Source organism: Eretmochelys imbricata, chromosome 10 (genome assembly GCF_965152235.1).
Source record: "Eretmochelys imbricata isolate rEreImb1 chromosome 10, rEreImb1.hap1, whole genome shotgun sequence".
NCBI classification, from domain to species: Eukaryota; Metazoa; Chordata; order Testudines; family Cheloniidae; genus Eretmochelys; species Eretmochelys imbricata.
The window spans coordinates 34329417-34348638 of record NC_135581.1 but is presented as its reverse complement, the minus strand read 5'-3'; the positions used below and the strand labels follow the sequence as shown (position 1 = coordinate 34348638).

The following is a 19222-nucleotide window of genomic DNA, read 5'->3' as shown; positions in this document are numbered from 1 at the left end:
TCAAGAAAGAGATCTTGGAGTCATTGTGGATAGTTCTCTGAAAACATCCACTCAATGTGCAGCAGCAGTCAAAAAAGCAAACAGAATGTTGGAAACCATTACGGAAGGGATAGATAATAAGACAGAAGATATCCTATTGCCTCTATATAAATCCATGGTACACCCACATCTTGAATACTGTGTGCAGATCTGGTTGCCTCATCTCAAAAAAGGTCTATTGGAACTGGAAAAGGTATAGAATGGACAGGAGTGGTGTCCCTCACCTCTGTTTGCCAGAAGCTGGGAATGGGCGACTGGGGATGGATCACTTGATGATTACCTGTTCTGTTCATTCCCTCTGAAGCACTTGGCACTGGCAACTGTCGGCAGACAGGATACTGGGCTAGATGGACCTTTGGCCTGACCCAGTATGGCCCTTCTTATGTTCTAAGCCACCGCCAAAGAGCGCACAGCAGCATCACTTAGCAGTGACAGTTGGAAGTGAAGAAGATCCACCTGCAAATGCAGTGGTGGGCAGAGTGTAGTGGAACTGCACAGGTTGGAATCTGCTGCCAGGACTCCAGGACATGCAGGAAGCAGATATGCTACATGAGGTGCCATCTCGTAGAGCTGTAACCCGCTCTCCAATGTACGCCTCGTCACCAGGGAACACTAAGCCCCCATCACTAATCTTCCACTGACATTGTGGCGATGGCAGTACCACTATCAGAAGAAAGCGGCTGCAGGCAACAGATAAGCAGGTCTGGTCCTAATCAACAATGATCCTCTTTTCATGCAAATGTCCCTAGCCACTCACAAGGGTGAGAAATACAGAAAACACAGTCATTCCTCAGGGCAGGGCAGAGAAAGGAAGGGTCTCCCCTTGCAGTGGGGCCCACAATTTTGGGTCCTGATTCCGCAGGTTGTTCCACCTACTCCTCAACACACTATAGCCCCTGTCTTGGCTCTGCCATGCCAGCGGTGGGGAGGGTGGATCAGAGAGCAGTGGCCCATAGGGGGATGTGCCTAGAGTTGGTGTGCATGTTTTTCTCAGGAGGTTCAAGTTACCTGCACACAAGCTTGAGTCAGGACAAAGCAGCCCGTACCCCAAACCAGGAGCAATGTATGAAACATTCCATTTGCGAGTACCTGGAGGATGAAGGGGTGATCACTAGCAGCCAGCATGGATTTACCACAAACAAATCCTGCCATACCAGCCCAATTTCCTCCTTTGACAGGGTAACTGGTTTGGTGGATGGGGGAATGTGGTGGACATAGTATATCTGGACTTCAGCAAGGCTTCTGCCACAGTCCCACATGATGTTCTCATAAGTAAGGTGGAGAAATGCAGGCTCAACTGAACTACCATTAAATGGATACAAAACTGGTTAAACAACAGCAAACAAAGAGTAACTATTCATGGACTGATGTCAGACTGGAGGGAGGTCTCATGTGGGGTTCCACAGGGATCTGTTCTGGTCTGGTGTTATTTAACATCTTATTAATGATCTAGATGTAGGAATAGAGAGCAGACTGATCAAGTTTGCAGATGACACAAGGCTGGGGAGGTTGCTAACACTTTGGAGGCTGGAGCTAAAATTCAGAGGGATGTTGTTAAGTTGGAGAATAGACAACAAAATGAAATTCAACAAAGACAAGTGTAAGGTGCTACACTTAAGGGAGAAAAACCAAATGCACAAATACAGAATGGGGGATAACTAACTTGGCAGCAGCACTGCTGAGAAGGATCTGGGAGTTGTGGTGGATCCCAACCCCAACATGAGTCAGCAATGCAATGCTGTTGCAGAAAAAGCAAATGCAATTTTAGGTTGGATTAACAGAGGCACAGCATGCAAGTCACAGAAGGTGATAGTACCACTCTACTCGGGGCTGATTGGGTCTCAGCTGGAGTACTATATCCAATTTTGGTCACCAGTGTATAGAAAGGATGTGGTGAAACTGAAAAGGATCCAGAGGTGAGTGACAAAGATGATCAAAGGTGTGGAACGTAAGGCAAAGGCTGAAAGAACTGGGGATGTTTAGTTTGGAAAAGAGGAGATTAAGAGGGGAACATGATAGCGGTCTTCAAATACTTGAAAGGCTGCCATAAAGAAAGATGGAGAAAAGTTGTTCTCTCTTGCCACAGAGGGCAGGACAAAAGGCAATGGGTTCAAACTACAGCACAGCTGATCTAGACTGAATCTCAGGAAAAACTTCCTAACTCTAAAAACAGCAGGATAATGGAACAGACTGCCTGGGGAGCTTGTAGAAGCTACTTCACTGGAGGTTTTCCAAAGGAGGCTGGATAGCCACCTGTCTGGGATGGGTTAGACACAACAAATCCTGCATCTTGGCAGGGGGTTAGACTAGCTGACCCTTGTGGTCCCTTCTCACCCTAAGGTTCTATGATTCTATGACTTCAGTATCTCAGCCAGAAGTTAGGGATCTATTACAGGAGTGGGTGGGTCAGGTTCTGTGGCCTGCAACACAGGAGGTCAGACTAGATGATCATGATGGTCCCTTCTGACCTTAGAGTCTATGAGTGTCTCAGTGATAGTGTCCTTAGTTGGCTCTCTTAATCAACAGGGGTCAGAACCGGAGGTCCTTTTTTGTCCTTACTCAGGCAAAGTTCCCCAGGGTACACCTGGGTCTGAATGCTACAGGTACACACCTGCTAGCACACAATGCCGACGTGTGTGCGCACACACACACAGACTTTTATGACACACATGCACACAGACAGAAGACAATGAACAGCATCTCCTACCATAGACGGTGATGTGGAGATAGAGCTGGGAGTTGGTTGTCTCTATGTAAGTCTGCAGGGACTGAGAGGCATAGCTGCCCTTCCCAGCCAGAAGATCCATGACCGCCTTCACCTGCTCCGACAGGGAGCTCACCTCCTGCACCTGGCCTGCCTCCTCAGCGCTGAGGAGATCCAGCTTCCTCATGTAGCAGATGATGTCTTCCAGGAACTGCGACGAGATGGACCTCACCAGCTGCTTCCGATAGCGGTTGATCCAAACCCCTGTGAGGAAGAGAAGGTGGGTGATGAGTGTGAGGAGTCACTGACAGTATCTGGATCTTCTATGTGCTGAGGATCCATTGCTCAGAGGTGACAGGAGATGGAAGCGTGATAGGCAGGTTTCTTGGAGATCACATGGCTGTGGCAAGGCGCTGCTTGGACAAGGCGGTCTCTGTACAGACTCTGCACCATAACGAACAGAACATGCTGCCCAGAAACGAAATACATAGGGAGATAAAACTGAAGCTGACTAGGTCTGTCCAAACAAGACACTAGGCTGAAGCCATCGAGCGCCAGTGAGAGAATCCCAAACCAAGTCCAGCACCAGCTGAGCTAATAAGTTTCTGCTCTATTATTTCTGCTTCATTCATTAGAAGAAATATTCCAAATACACATGCACTGATGACAATCAAACCTCTTTCTGAAAGGGAGAAAGGTTTAGTGGACAATCTTGAGAAATACAGATGCTGCCCAACAGGGCTATGCAAATCAGTTTCAGTCAACGTGAGCTTTCACCAAAAGCTCACATCAAACTCAAACGATTTCTGGGAATTTCTGCATAGCCTGGATTGGGCCAAAAGCCAAAATACTGGTGCTTAATTTGTGCCAGGGCTGAGCCCCAGCGCCTCTAGGCTTGACAGTTCATAGCCCAGGCACCTCTGGGCTTGCTGTGTCAGTTAGGAAAGTAAAAAAATTGCTTGAGCCCCGGCACCTCTTTCATTACAAAGTAAGTACTGCAAAATACCATAAGAAAGATCATTCTGGGAATATTTCATCCCTAGTGAAAAAGTGAAGCACCAGAAATCGTACCAGAAAGTCTTATCTTCTTGGGATTTTCACCTCCATTTAAAAACTCGGATCAACTTGAGATATGTCTCCCAGTCTGAATGACACCTCCATAAACGTGGAGGTTGTCCTTCCTTGCTTTATAATTCCTATGGCTGTTGTAAAGACAAGGAGGGCGAGACAATATCTTTTATTGGACCGACTTCTGTTGGTGAGAGAGACCATTCGAGTTACACCAAGCTCTTCTTCATGTCTGGGAAAGGTACGACATTGCAAACACGGCTGTTGTCACATTTCTGATTGGTTAAGCTGGACAGTCACATGTATTCACCTCTCTGGCCACATTCTGAACATCTCCTTCTAATTTAAACTGGACTTGGTGTTAGGGAACACGGGGCTCGTTTGGGTATTTGGTTACGTTAGGAGAGAAAATGACACCTAAGCTAAGTCCCTCAGGAACCAGCCTATTAGAAAGGGGCTCTGCAGGTGCCAGCTTCAATATCAGAAGATTTTATAGAAACATCCTTGTGTCCTTTTGTGGTCATTAATCTCCACCCCCCTTCCTATGCACTGCATGATACAGTGCAGGCCAGCTATCCTGAATGGAACAAAGGCTGTGAGAGAATCCCATATATCCCAGCACAATACTGGTAACTCTGGTCCAGTCTTTGAGGAGTTAAAAATTGTGTGGCTCACTTTTCAAAAGACAAGCTAGGAAGGATTTGTCTGCACTTAAAACACTACAGTGGCACAGCTGTGCTTCAGTGTAGACACTACTTACACCAATGAGAAGGGGTCTCCAGTCACTGTAGTTAATCCACCTCCCTGAGAGGAGGTAGCTAGGTCAACAGAGGAATTCTGCCATCAACCTAGCACCGTCTACTTGGGGACTTCGGTCAGCTTAACACCACCACCACTCAGCGATGTGGATTTTTCACACCCTGACCAACATAGTTAAACCAACCTAATTTTCTAGTGTAGACCAGGCTGGAGACCCTTCCCCTCGCTGCCTCGTCTTTTCCTCTTGCTGTATGGAACACAAACAGGTCATCATTGAAAATGGCCCCTTCACACCAAGGAAATCTCGTCAGAGAAAGCTCCCCACCTTTTCCCAGGAGTCAGAAAGCAAGGTTAGCTTTTGGTGGCAGCTGCCACCAGTGACAACCCGAAGACGAACTACCGCTGAGCGAGAGCCCTAATCATTATGCACACTCACATTTCACGCCCCTGCTCACCTTCCATCAGGGGCTTCCGGTGGCATTAGAAGCCTTCTTTGCGATAGCAGTGTGACGACTGGCAGACAGACCCCACTGCCTTCCCATTGACTCTGCCCGTTGTCCTCTCAGACCAGGGCCCCAGTGAGGGCACACCATTCACGGCTCATTCTGCAACTGTTAGCCTTTTTCCATGTTTCTGAGGGAGGGAGAAGAAAAGCATCAGTAGCAGGGGGGAGCCAGCACCACTCAAACCCTGACCCACAGGTGCATTTCCTTGCAGCCTGTTGGGAAACCATGAGGGGAGGAACCTTTAATGACCCTGGTGACATGAGCCACTTCCGGCTGAGACAAGTTTGTGCAGCTACCAGGAGAATGTCCTGCACTAGAGCCAGTGAGGCTGCTGACTGAAAGTGCAGTACTCTACTGAAAGCTTATAATAGAAGCCCTTCCCAGAGCGACTGCCGGAGACTGAGCAGGCTGCAAGCCACTGAGATTCTCACTCACAGTCATGCCACAGCTTGGGGCCCCAGTCCCAGTCCCATGCTTGGATGCTGCTGCCCAGATCCATGATGCTAACACCTAGGGTGACCAGATGTCCCGATTTTATAGGGACAGTCCCGATTGTTGGGTCTTTTTCTTATATAGGCTCCTATTACCCTCCACCCCCTGTCAATGTTCCCTCTAATTTTTGACAGGCCGTGTGTGCAAAAGATTTCTTCTGTGCAAATTTTTGACAAGCTGTGTGCGCAAAAAATTTCCTCTGTGCAAATTTTTGTGCTTCTGTGCAAATCTTTGTGCGTGCGGTGTTTTGCCGTGTGCGTGCGCACACATGCACAGCTTAGAGGCAACAGTGCCCCCTGTCCCAATTTTTCACACTGGCTGTCTGGTCATCCTACTATCACCTGATCCCCACAATAGTAAGAACTAAATATCAATCTGTCCATGCGCCACTAGGATCCATGCTCCCTGTGTTATGGAGCTGGCATCCTGAAACATTACGCCAGGATGCTAGTACATCACGATCTGAATGCACAGACTGGCTATGTCAGCTTTCAGTCCCTATGCCATAGCATCAGTTCCAAGAGCACTCTGCCAACACCTTTCTTGGCTAGACCTTGTGCAAGGATGCCAGTTCTCAATGCATTCTGCAGCGTGCCCCCCAAGTGTCTGAGTGAAAATCTAAGCCTAGCCCCCTAGGGACTGCTGGGTGGGGATTTGAATCTGGTTTGGAAAGGAAGATGCAAAGCCAAAAAAATAAAACACACCGTTGCAAGGGGCCTCGTTCAGGTTTCAGCAGGTCTAATCAGAGCCTAGAACCTCTGCCCCAGCTTTGTTAATTAGCAGCAATTTCAGAGCTCTGTACTTGCTCTGTTCTCAACTACACAAATGAATCATGCTCCAAGTATGCTAACGAGCACCCACCTACTCCTTCTCATTTCTGTGCTACAGTATCACCCCCTAATTGCTTTGCTTTGTGAAAATAACCACTGGATTCAGTAACTTCCTGTGCTGCGAGCAGTGGGAGGGAAGGATTGCTTAGAAGAGGAAAATGTCTGGTTTGAGAAGCCAAAGAAAACCAGGCCCCTTTTGATCCCTGTGTGGAGGGGGTCTCTGCGCATGCATCTCCCCATCCCCAGGTGGAAACCGGTGCAGGGGGGGTCAGCTGCCTTCAGAGCTATGTTCTCCTGTCTGCTGGGCTTGCATGCAGGCAGGCTGGGAGCAGAGGTGTTCCAACCAAAGACTACATTGCATTTGCACACATCCTCCTCCTTAGTGGGGGTTCCTGGAGGCAGGCAGACCCAAGGGAGTCCTTCGCAGAGCAGTTCCAAATGGCACAGCCTTGCCAAGGAGCAGGGCTAAATCTTCCTCTCTTCTGGTGGGTGGCAAACCCAACCCTTCCTATGGAGGCATGCAAAAGAAACTCTGTGAAGGGAAGTTGTGGAGGGTCATGGTCCCATGTGGCTAAGATTTGGCCCTTTGTGAGGCTGGCTTTGCAGACATTGCTACTAGTTCTTGTGCCAGGGGCTGAGAGACAGGGTTGTTCCACCAGGAACAGCAGAGGGTTCAGCCTCCCAAACTAGTGCCCACTTTCCCCGCCACCGCCCGCCCACCCCCACCCAGGAGCTGTGCAGATGTTGGGAAATCTGCAGAGGCCAGGGACACCCATCCAAAAGCCTTGTCCCTGTACAATGGCTCCTAGTCCCTTTCTGTGCCCTGGGGCCTTCATCAGCATGCTGGAATGGTCTCTCCTGTGGGCTTTGGCCCCAGAGCATCTCCACAGGGTCACAGGTGCAGCAAATTCCCTTGAGGTTGGCAAGGGGACAATGCCTCCTCCAGAGACACCCCTGAGCACATACCATCCTGCACCTCAGAGAGCCACCGCGAAGGGGCTTCCATTGAGCCAGGAGAAGGGGTGAGAGGTTCTTCTGGAGGTGCCGCCTTGGGGTTGGGATTAACTGGATCCCCGTTCCCTCTGCACATGGAAGGGAAAGGTACAATATCGCACAACAACAACATTAAATAAGCACCGTATGTAGGGAGCGTCCCCACCCCATTGCTTGGAGCATGGCACAACAGAACAAACACAAACACAGTCAAATGCCAGTGCTGGGAGGAGTGCTGCAGTGAGCACCCCGGCCCGGCTTCTCTGCTCAACCCGGGTCAGGGAAGCACAGAGCTCAGTTACTCACCCGAACCGAACAAAAAACAAGTTGAAATCAGCAAGAAATGTTTCCATTTTATCAACACGCAAGGTTTCAATCAACCCCGCTGTGACAGGGTCCCACTGCGCCCACCCTTTATGTGCAGCCTCTCAGAGACCTTCCCTGCCATTTGTTTGCAGGGCTTCACTTGCCTGCCTTTCACACGAGTGCCATCAGAGCACTCCTTTTTGTCAGGCCCTGTTAGCCTTTTCTTATCTCTCTCTTTCCTGCATCCTCACCCTCCCCCACACTTCCTTCCTGTGCTCTTTTATCCAGGCTTGGTGTTACTGAGCTCATTAGCTACTCACACCCCAATCTGATCCCATAATCAGGCCCTCCCCGGGGGGACTCATGGGTTAAACAGTGACCAGAGTGCTGTGTCAGTGGCTGATTCCCAGCACTCTGTCACCACCACCCCTCCTCCCACCCCCACACAAGTCAGAATTTTGTTTCACAGGAGATTTGGAACATTTTTGGTTTTGTTCCAATTTTGAACAAAAAATGGGTTGAAATCACAGACTTTTCCTTGAAACAGAAAATCAAATTCCCCCCAGCTCTCCTCTCGCCCTTTTGATCTATTGTGGTTCTCTCCGTTTGGGGGTTTACAGTGGTTTGAATTTGGCCCCATGCTTCGGACATGTTCTGAGGGTATGCACCATCGCCTCTTCAAGGACTTTTATTGGTGGCCTAAGAGCTAATCATTTTTTTCTCAGTGGCTGCTGAGTTGTCTCATCTCATATTTCTTTTTGTCCTCGAGTCATTGACTTCTGCAGTTAGGATACATGATCAAATTAAGGACAGTCCAGTGAGTCAGCCATTCTCAGGCTAAATCGTCACTCCTTGTGGCTGTCCTGTTAGATCTAACCAGGCTGCAAAGTTCAATTCAATCTTTGCTTGAAGTAATCACTGGGTTTTCCTTCTTCTCTGGGTAGACGCTAACCAGGCTACAATCAGAAGCTCTTCTGCTGCATGCAATGCTCTTGCCTCATCTCTCTTTATCTGAATGGATTGAGTCCGGCCACTGATTGTGGATGTCTGACTGATATCACAGATTATTTACCCACATACCAGGCTGCATTTTCCCAGACAGAGTGCTACTCTAAAAATGTAATATTCTCTCTGTGAAAACTATGAGCCTCACATTAGCAGAAGTAAATGAATTTCACCTGGAGGGGTGGGAGGGAATAAACAACATCAGACATTTTTTCTAATTCCACTACAGCCCTGGGCTATTCTGTTGGATGTTGGGATATTCTAGGGTTGCAGTAAGGTAAATTGTTCCACTGGTTAATTACTCTCACTGTTAAAAATGTACACCTTATTTCCTGTCTGAATTTGTCTAGCTTCAACTTCCCGCCATTGGATCATGTTAGACCTTTCTCTGAAAGATCCAAGAGCCCATTATTAAATATTTGTTCCCCATGTATTTGCGTATAGACTGTGATCAAGTCACCCCTGAACCTTCTCTTTATTAAGCTAACTACATTGAGCTCCTTGAGTCTATCTCTAGAAGGCAGCTTTTCTAATCCTTTAATCTTCTCATGGCTCTTCTCTGAACCTTCTCTGAATTATGAACATCCTTCTTGAATTGTGGACACCAGAACTGGACACAAGTTTCCAGCAGTGGTCAGACCAGCGCCAAACTCAGAGGTGAAATAACCTCTCTCCTCGTACTTAAGATTCCCATTTATGCATCCCAGGATCATAGTAGCCCTTTTGGCCACAGCATCTTACTGGGAGCTGATTATCCACCACGACCCCCAGATCTGTTTCAGAGTCACTGCTTCCCAGGATAGTCCCCCATCCTGTAATTGCGGCCTGCATTCTTTGTTCCTAGATGTATACACTGACATTTAGCCATATTAAAATGAATATTGTTTTCTTGTGTCCAGTTTACCAAGTGATCCAGATTGCTCCGTAGTGATGACCTGTCCCCTTCATTATTTACCATTCTCCCCATTTTTGTGTCATCTGGAAACTTTGGGTGATGATTTTATGTTTTCTTCCAGGTCATTAATAAAAAACGTTAACTAATGTAGGGCCAAGAACCAATCCCTGCAGGTCCTCAATAGAAACATGCATTCAATGATGATTCCCCATTTACAGTTACATTTGGACACCTATCAGTTAGCCATCTTTTAATCCATTTAACCTGTAACAATTTTATATCTTTCTAATCTTTTATCAAATGTAATTTGGTAATGAGTCAAACGTCTTACAGAAGTCTAAGTATATTACATCAACACTATTACCATTATCAATTAAATTTATAATCTCATCAAAAAGGCATCATGTTAGTTTCACAAGAGCTGTTTTCCATAAACCCATGTTGATTGACATTAATTATATTACCGGCTTTTAGTCCTTGTTAACTGATTCCTGTATCAGCCACTCCATTATCTACCCCAGGATTGATGTCAGACTGACACGGCTGTAATTCCCAGGTCATCCCATTTACCCTTTTTAAATACCAGCACAACATTAGCTTTCTTCCAGTTCTCTGGAACATCCCCATGTTTCCAAGAAAACCAGCATTAATGGCCCAAAAAGCTCAGCCAGCTCTTTTAAAATTCTTGGATGCAAGTTACCTGGACCTCCTGATTTTAAAATGTCTAACTTCAACAGCTGCTGTTTAACATCCTCTTGAGATATCAGAGGAATGGAAAGAGTGTTGTCATATGATATGACATCATCTGTTTTTCCCAAATACAGAACAGAAATATTTGTTGAACACTTCTGTCTTTTCTTCATTGTTATTGATAATTTTACCATTTTCATCTAGTAATGGACCAATTCCATTGTTAGGATTTTTTTGGTCCTGATATGCTTTTTTTAAAAACCTCCTTTTATTGTCTTTAACTCTGCTGGCCATGGTTTTCTCTTTGTGTCACTTTGCTTCCCTTATCAATTTTCTACAATATCTAATATCTGATTTATATTCATTACTATCAATTTCCCCTTTCTTTATCTGTTATATATTATTATTTTTATTTTTCATAGCTGTCTTCACTTCCCCTCTAAACCAGGTCATTTTTTTATCCAGTACAGCCTTCTTCCTTGTGGAACTGTGCCTTTTGAGGCATCTAATAAGGTGTTCTTAAACAATTCCCATTTATCATTCACATTTTTCTGATTAAATTCTTCCTCCCAGCTGTTCTGGCTCATAGCTGTTTTCATGTTTGTGAAAATGGCCCTTTTAAAACACCATGTACATCACTGATCTGGACTTCATTCTGTTCACACATTATAAATGTGATCAAGTCATGATCACTTGTACCTAAGTGGCAGTTCCCTGCTGAGGGGAACAAGAGGAAAGCAAAAGGTCCTTGCACAGTCTTCCCCGACATTGTCACCCAACCAGGACTGACCACTTTGGAGTCCTCTGATTTCCCCATTAATCCACTTTTAGGTTTGGGCACGGTATGGAGATTGCTCTGGTTTTATTGGGCGATGATCATTAAGCCATGATCATTAAGCACTTTACTAAGGCAAGGAAGTGCCCAGGCAGAGCACACAAGGTTAAGTAAGAGGTTAAGGTGAGTCGATGACGGAGTTGGGAAGAGAACCCAGATTTCCAGAGATCACAGTGCATTGCCAGAGCAAGCTGTTAGAGCCAGGAAAGTGTAGTCCCAAAGTATTAATGAATATTCATCCAACTACAATCTACCAGTTTGCTTTCTTGGTATTTGCAGGTGGCATTAGTTATTAAGCCAACATCAGCTCCATTGGGATGTGCAGTCTACACTATGTTCTGTTATTCTCTTCATGTCACAGAAGACAGGAACAGCTAGACAAGACAGAGGCAGCTCTTAACTAAGTTGCTTCCTCTATGGATGCATTCCTTCGGATGCCTACTGGAATTGAGCAGGAATTGTGTGAAAAATTCCAATTTTTGTTGTTGTTGTTCCATAATGGAAGAAAAAAATCTTGGAATTTTTCACTGAATGGCTGCGTGACTCCCCAGCTGCCTAGCCAGCAACCTGGCCATCTATCTTCCAGGAGCGCAGCCCAGGCAGAGAACCAGCTGCTCAGCTCCCTGGCAAGTCAGCAGCTCTGGAGAGCCCCGGGTCTGGGAAAAGTTTTCCTGGTGGGCTGCTCTGGAGCTAGGGACCTTGGGAGCCGAGGCTCTGAGGATCTGGGCAGGCAAACTGGGATTTGACATTACATTTTGACAAGTCCACCCTTTCCAACGATAAAGTGTTCCCTCCGAAAATTCCCACTGACTTAAATCCAATCCCTGAACAGAGCTTTGACTCTACGTCACAATTAAATAAATACCAATTAACAGAGTGTCATTAATGAGTCGACTTGAACATTCCTAGTTATCAAAGTTAAACCTCACTTACAGGGCTACTTTGGCATTCCAGTGCTTCAGTTGCGAGACTGGCCCCATCCACGATACTGGATCCAAAAACCATCCATGATAATACATACTCATGGGCACACATCCACAGATGCAAATATCCATGCACCTTTTTCCCTTTGGGAATATCAGATTCAGATCCAGTTCACAATCCAGGCATCAGGACTTGGATCAGAACATCCTGACCTGAAGGAAATGCAGATTTGGATCCAATTCCAGATCCAAACTTTGCCACTGGAGCCCATTTCCACTTAAATTATGTAAATGTGTCAGCCTGCTCATAAAAGAAACACTTTGGGAGCGTCTAAACATGAGGAATAGTTCCGGTGCAGTTTGGTGCTAGAGCAGACATGTAATTGTCCTGTAATACTCCAGCTCTCATTTTTGTACCTCAGTGATCCTCCCCAGAAAGGACTCATTTTTCTTTCTTACTGAGTGGTTGATGGCGTGTGATGCACGGCCTGCAGGCTCTTCCTGCACCCAGACTGCAGCATCAGTGCAGCATGCAATTGTTCGTGCAGGCCACCCACCCAAGAACTGAAAAAAGACGCACAGTGAACCCAGCATTTGGAGCAGCACAGAGCATTTATTGGTCTATGGCAGGGGTGGCTAAACTGTGGCTTGTGAGCCACATGTGGCTCTTTTACCATTAAAGTGCAGCTTGCAGAGCCCCCCAAGCCTCCCTCATTCTCCACCTACCAGACTGGGGAGGGTGGGGGAGCTTGGGACCTCTGCCTTGCAGCGGCGTGGTGCAGTAGGGGCTTCTGCCCAGCGGGAATGGGGATCTCGGGGCTTCAGCCCCGCAGGTCGCACCTGCCAGGGCTCATCAGTGCTGTAGCCCCGAGTCCCGTCAGGTGCCTCCCGCAGGGTCCAGCATGCCCTGTTCTGTTTTGAACTTTGAACTATATGTTGCCAAGGTGATCAGAAAAGACAAACCATTATTTTCTCTCTCTTCTGAGTCAGGAGTTCCTGCAAATACCACAGACACAGAACGGTATTGCTCAGCTCCAAAACCAAATACAATGGGTAGATTATCGAACAGCCCGGGCACGCAACTGCGCTGTTATCGTAATTGCACACTTAGACTGGGCAGCTGTATGCGCCAATAGCTAATTAGACGAATTTGTACAAATCATAAGCTATTGAGCATGCACAGTAATTATGTGCTTAATTTCAGTGCACAGTTGGATGCTTCCAATGTCTGGAAATCTGGCCTGCTTTCCTGTTTTCGAGTTCATGTTTGTCTACTTAAAGCTACACAATGTAGATTTTTATAAAGCCAAATATAAGTCAGAAGCCACAAGACAGGAAAGAAATAGCCACTGAAATGTAGTTTCTCCCCCAGAAGCACATGGGAATAATCCCACCAACCCTCCAAGCCTGCTTGTAACTTGGGTTTGGGGTGCCTGTGTCACTCACTGTGACAAGCTTCTCCAAAGCCCCCGGTTAGGAGCACTTCACTGCGGCACCTCCAGGAGCACAGTATCCTTTTTCACCATCCTGAGGCATTGGTTCAATACAAGGGTGTAGCCATGGTGGAGCGTGAGTGGGCCGTGGCCCACCCAATCAGCACCCGAGCCTACTCAAATCAGAGCCTCTGTGTATGCCAAGTTTAAGTCAATTTATTAATGTGCAAAAGAAATTGTTGGGGACACTGGGGCATGACCACTAGGTAACTCGAGGGGATGGAAGACCACGAGTGTCAATGAAGCCCCCTCGCACTAGGCCCAGGTGTCCGTGCCCCCCCCACCACCACCTGGAGGCACTCGCAGCAGCTCTGCGTACTAGGCCCAAGTGTCCTTGGCCCCCCCGCCTGGAGGCACACACTGCAGTTATGCTGAGGATCTGCAACAATATGCTGCAGAGTCAGACTGCCTGAAACTAAGCAAGGCCAAACAGATATGGAAGAACAATGCTGAATAAAGCAGCTTTATGTATAGTTTAACAAATGATACAGAGAACCAGGGAACTAGCTGGGAACTGGATTGGCTGGCTATATGGATACTTGGGGCAGCTTGCTATTGGATAAGTATGCTGGGAAAAAGGATGTATAAAAGCCTGTGTAACTTCCTGCTCTGGGTACAGGATTTGAGATTCAAATCTCCCTGTACCTATTTGAAACGTCAAATAAACTTTTCTGCTTCTCCACCCCGTTGTGATAATTGGGTGTAGCACACCGGGTAACGAACCAACTCAAGCTGTTGTTCAGCCTCTCGGCACTGGGTGCTGGCAACAAAATGATTTGCTGTGGGGTCAGACCTGTAGTCAGTGCCTGCCCACCGTTAAGTTGAGGCCCAGCACATTTCCATTCCTAGTTATGCCACTGGTTCAACAGCTGCTCAGAGGGAAGCATGAGGGCCTATAAAGCCCTAGGTTTCCCCTGACAACTCTCAGATCCAGCCTGATCTGGCCTGACCCTATTTAAGTTGTGAGATGGGATGAAATAGCCGCTGGAAGCAGTTTGGCTGGAAGCTGAAGTGGGAAGAGCTCCAGAACGTTGGGGAATCCTGGCTGCTGGTGCATCATCAAAGGCAGATGAGGACTGCTGATAATCTGCTGGTGCTCAGCACAGAATATCAGCGCTCACTACAGGATGTGAAGTTCCTGCTGAGCATGTTGGCTCCTCCCTGCCACTGGACACACACACTGCAGCGGTGGCTGCCTTTCGACCACCCTTTGGCTGGCCAGGGAATGACGCTGTCTCTGCCCAGACGAAGACCCCACCCCTGTGACCCACACGTTCGCCTCCTCTAGAGCGCATTACTACCGCTGTTGCTGAGGACGTATATCACTGCCCCGGGGCAGCGGAAGAGCATGCAGCAACTACTGGACAAGTCTGACCCTATGTTCAGGCCTACGAGCACGACCCTCCTCTTTGATGACTCGCTCAGCCAGTAGAGACATCTTCCCAGGACTAACCCACAATGGTGGAGACTGAAAGCAAAGTAGAAGAAAAGAAGCAGGAAGGAAAAAAACTACAAGCACCTTGACACGTACATGGGGAACAGCAGAGGCAGTGATAATATTACCGTGCAGGGCACTGTCAGCGCTATTGTATGTTGTTGTAGAGAGCTTAGAGACCACAGTGGCACGCAACTTGCATACTGTGTGCTCCGAAAAGATCTATCAGAATTGGAAGAGGTACAGAGAATGGCAACAAAGATGATTAGGCAGATGGAACAGCTTCTATACGAGGAGAGATTAACAAAAGTGGGACTGTTCATCTTGGAAAAGAGATGACAAAGGGGGGATATGATAGAGGTCTATAAAATCATGAGTGGTGTAGAGAAAGTGAATAGGGAAGTGTTATTTACTCCTTCTCATAACACAAGCACCAGGGGTCACCAATGAAATTAACAGGTAGCAGGTTTAAAACAAACAAAAGGAAGTACTTTTTTACAAAGCACACAGACAACCTGTGGAACTCATTGCTAGGGGATGTTGTGAAAGTCAAAAGTCAAAAAAAGAACTGGATAAGTTAATTGAGGACAGGTCGGCCAATGGCTATTAGCCAAGATGTGCAGGGATACAACCCCATGCTCTCGTGTCCTAAGCCTCTAACTGCCAGAAGCTGAGACTGGACGACAGGGGATGGATCATTCGATAATTGCCCTGTTCTGTTCATTCCCTTTGAAATATCTGGCATTGGCCACTGTTAGAAGACAAAAAGAAAAGCTTTCATATGAAAGCTTATGCTCAAACAAATTTGTTAGTCTCTAAGGTGCCACAAGTACTCCTTTTTTTTTTTTGCGAATACAGACTAACAAGGCTGCTACTCTGAAACCTGTTCGAAGACAGGATACTGGGCTAGATGGACCATTGGTCTGATCCAGTATGGCTGTTCTTATTTTCTTAAGCAGTGATAGAAAAAGATAGAAACTTTGTTGGTACAGCATGCATTTTTCCCCTTCTATAACCGGTAACATCTGGTCGACTGGCTACTGGATAGAAGCTGATTAGGAGATGGAAAGTGTCTTATAAACCAGGTCACAGTTAATGCAGAGTTCCAGTGGAGCCCAGAGCTGTGTCATGCATCAGGCAAAACAAGTGATGGATTTCAGGTTTTTTAATGGCCCTCCAAGCAAACTCTATCAGCTCCAACAAAGAGACATTGTTCACTTTATGCCCTGCAGCCATCCAACACTTCAAAAGGAAGACAGTGTTACGCACAAGAAGTAAGGCTAAAGATGGCGACATCATTAATCATCAGGATGTCAATGGCATCCTTCCAAGAAAGGCAGAGGCGTAACCAGGTGATAACTCAAGAGCTGTACATCTCCAGCTGCAGTTCTCCATTGGTGCCAGGAGGTCATACTCCTTAACAACCAGCCTACCTGCATCTCATGGACTTAGGCCAGTTCCACACTAGAAAATTAGGTCAGCATAACAACGTTGCTCAGGAGTGTGAAAAATCCACACCCCAGAGGTCAACTTAACTGCGCTGCTAAGTCCCTGTGTAGACAGTGCTAAGTCGACGGAAGAATTCTTCCATCAACCTAGCTACCACTTCTCGGGGAGGTGGATTAACTACAACGATGGGAGAACCCTTCCCATCAGCACAGGTAGTGTCTACACTGAGACACTACATGCCGCTGTAGCATTTCACGTGTAGACAAGCCCTTAGATCCTCAATCCTAAGAGCTCAATTCTGCCACCCTTACTCAGGTGGAATCCTTCTGAGCCAAGGAGCCCCAGTGAAATCAATATTCATGCTCAGTAAGGATGGCAGAATTGACTCCAAAGAGACGTTTGTAAAGGAATACACAATAACAATTCAGATGAAGATAACCATGGAATACAAAGGTCACCAATGAGGGATTTAATGTACACTATAACCAGGACTTGTCCTCTTGTGTCCGTGCCTTGTCATGGCAGGACAGCTTGCGTGCTCTAACGATCCTCAGAGTCTGTGTAGGTGGGGCTTTTTGCTCTTGGTAGATTGCCGGATTGGTCTGTGGGGGAGGGGCCAGACAAAACAGACATCCTGGTCCTCCAGGTTTGGGGTCAGGCACAGGGCTAACAACCCTGTCCCGTAAAAAACAAAATATGTTATGGAAACAGCGACGGAGAAATCGACCATTACTGTGTGTGATGGCCTTCAGGAGTCAATGACCTATATGACTGCCAGTGGTGAAAGCTGAAAGGAAGCCACTGACATTAAGACTGAAGTGCTCAACACCAAGACAAAAACCAAACTTCGTTTTTGGAACGTACGGACAATGTACAAAACAGGGAAGCTAGCTCAGGTCACAGAGTGGACAAACAGCATTATATTGATAATCTGGCAACACAAGCAGAGGATGCAGCTGCTCGTGATGAGCAAGAAACCGTCTACAAAATGATGCGACTTATCAGTGGTAAACAGCAGACACCAACACACACTCTCATCAGGAACAAACAAGGCCACCTACTAACAACCGAAAAAGAACAAGAAATGCACTGGACAGAACATTTCAAAGAATTGCTGAACAGGGAGCCACCTAAAGAGGAAGCAAACATCCAGGAGGCAAAAGATGATCTTGATATCAACACAGACACCCCAACTAATAAAGAGATCATTCAAGTCATCAAATCCTTAAAAAATGGGAAAGCTCCTGGCAAGGATAACTTGAATGCAGAATTGTTCAAGCAGCATCTATCCTGGCCCCTCTATTTACATCAGTCTGGGAAGGGAAAAGATGATTGGACCAGTGGGGTTATAGTGAAGATACCAAAGAAAGGAACTCTCAGTGATTGTAATAACAGACGTGGTATCACACTTTTATCTGTGCCAAACAAAGTATTGTGTAAGATCATAGTCCAGCATATATCAGAGGTAGTTGATAGCATTCTCAGAAAAGAGCAAGCTGACTTTCAGAAAGGGCCTGGATGCACAGACCATATCTTCATTCTACAAAACATAATAGAACAGTGCTTAGAATGGCAATGGCAACTCCACATAAATTTCATAGACTTTGAGAAGGCTTTTGATAGCATTCACAGGGCCAGCCTATGGCGCATTCTGCAGGTACATGGAATTCCTTTCCGTATAATCAACGTCATCAAAAGCTTCAATTTCAACTTTACATGCAGTGTTGATCACAGTGAGCTCAGTTTTTAAGTCAAAATAGGAGTACGTCAGGGATGTGTCATGTCTGCAATCCTCTTCAACACTGCCATTGACTGGGTAATGCGATATACAACAGAAGACATGCCAAGAGGCATTAAATGGACACCCTTCTCATCCCTTGAAGACCTGGATTTCACAGATGTCGCTCTCCTATCAGATACCCAACACCATATACAAGAAAAAACAACTCGACTCAACGCATTCAGCCAGCAAATTCGACTGAAATCAACCACAGTAAGACAGACATCATGACCTTTAATATTGCCTCACCATCACCAGTATGGATAGAAGATTATGTTCTCACCAATGTAGAAACATTCACATACTTGGGCAGCACCATCAGCCAGGACAGTGGAACAAGCCAGGACATCTGGAACAAAATCAATAAAGCCAGGAACACCTTCAGGAGCTTAAATACAGTCTGGAAATCATCAAAATACAACACCAAAACCAAACTCAAGATTTATCAGAGCTGGGTACTTTCAACACTACTTTATAGTGCAGAATGCTGGGGAATGAGAAAGTATGACATGTCCAAACTGTCTTCATTCCATACAACCTGCCTCAGAAAAATCCTCCGTATCTTTTGGCCCAGAACAATCTCAAACCAAGATCTATTGACACAGTGCAGCCAAGAGGATCTGAGCACCATCATTGCCAGGAGGCGTTGGAGATGGATCGGTCATGTGCTTCGGATGGAAACTGATTCCATCACCAGAGTAGCAATAAGATGGACACCTGAAGGCAAGCGAAAACAAGGCCGCCCGAAATCATGGCGAAGAGCTGTGGAAGCCAAGCTGAAAAACCTGGGGGATAGTTGGGAAACTCTTGAAAGACTTGCCAGAAACAGACAGGAGTGGAGGAGCTTCGTCCCTGCCCTAAATGCCAGAGGCATAATAGGAACATGATGATAACCAGGATATTTCCATTTCCAATGTTTTCTCACTGTCAATCAGCATCCAAGTGCCTGGGCTGCTCTCAGAGCACCAGTGCGAGGAGCTGAGTTTTGTGCCTCCTGGTTGAACATTGCACCATACATTT

At 46.6% G+C, this 19222-nt stretch overlaps 1 protein-coding gene across 3 annotated transcripts in view; it reads right to left on the bottom strand.

Annotated features, from left to right (window-relative positions):
- The window catches only part of NLRC3 (NLR family CARD domain containing 3), a 71475-nt gene that overhangs the window by 41177 nt on the left and 11076 nt on the right, over positions 1-19222 (bottom strand). For 2 of the 3 annotated variants that reach the window (XM_077827721.1, XM_077827723.1), the window contains exons 1-3: positions 7698-7835; positions 5026-5203; positions 2747-3007 (exon numbers count right to left, since the gene is read on the bottom strand). In XM_077827721.1, the coding sequence (XP_077683847.1) occupies positions 2747-3007; positions 5026-5032 (268 nt within the window). In that variant the 5' untranslated portion in view covers positions 5033-5203; positions 7698-7835. Of the gene's footprint in view, positions 1-2746; positions 3008-5025; positions 5204-7697; positions 7836-19222 lie in introns of those variants that run through there. The other variant, XM_077827722.1, reaches the window with a different exon arrangement.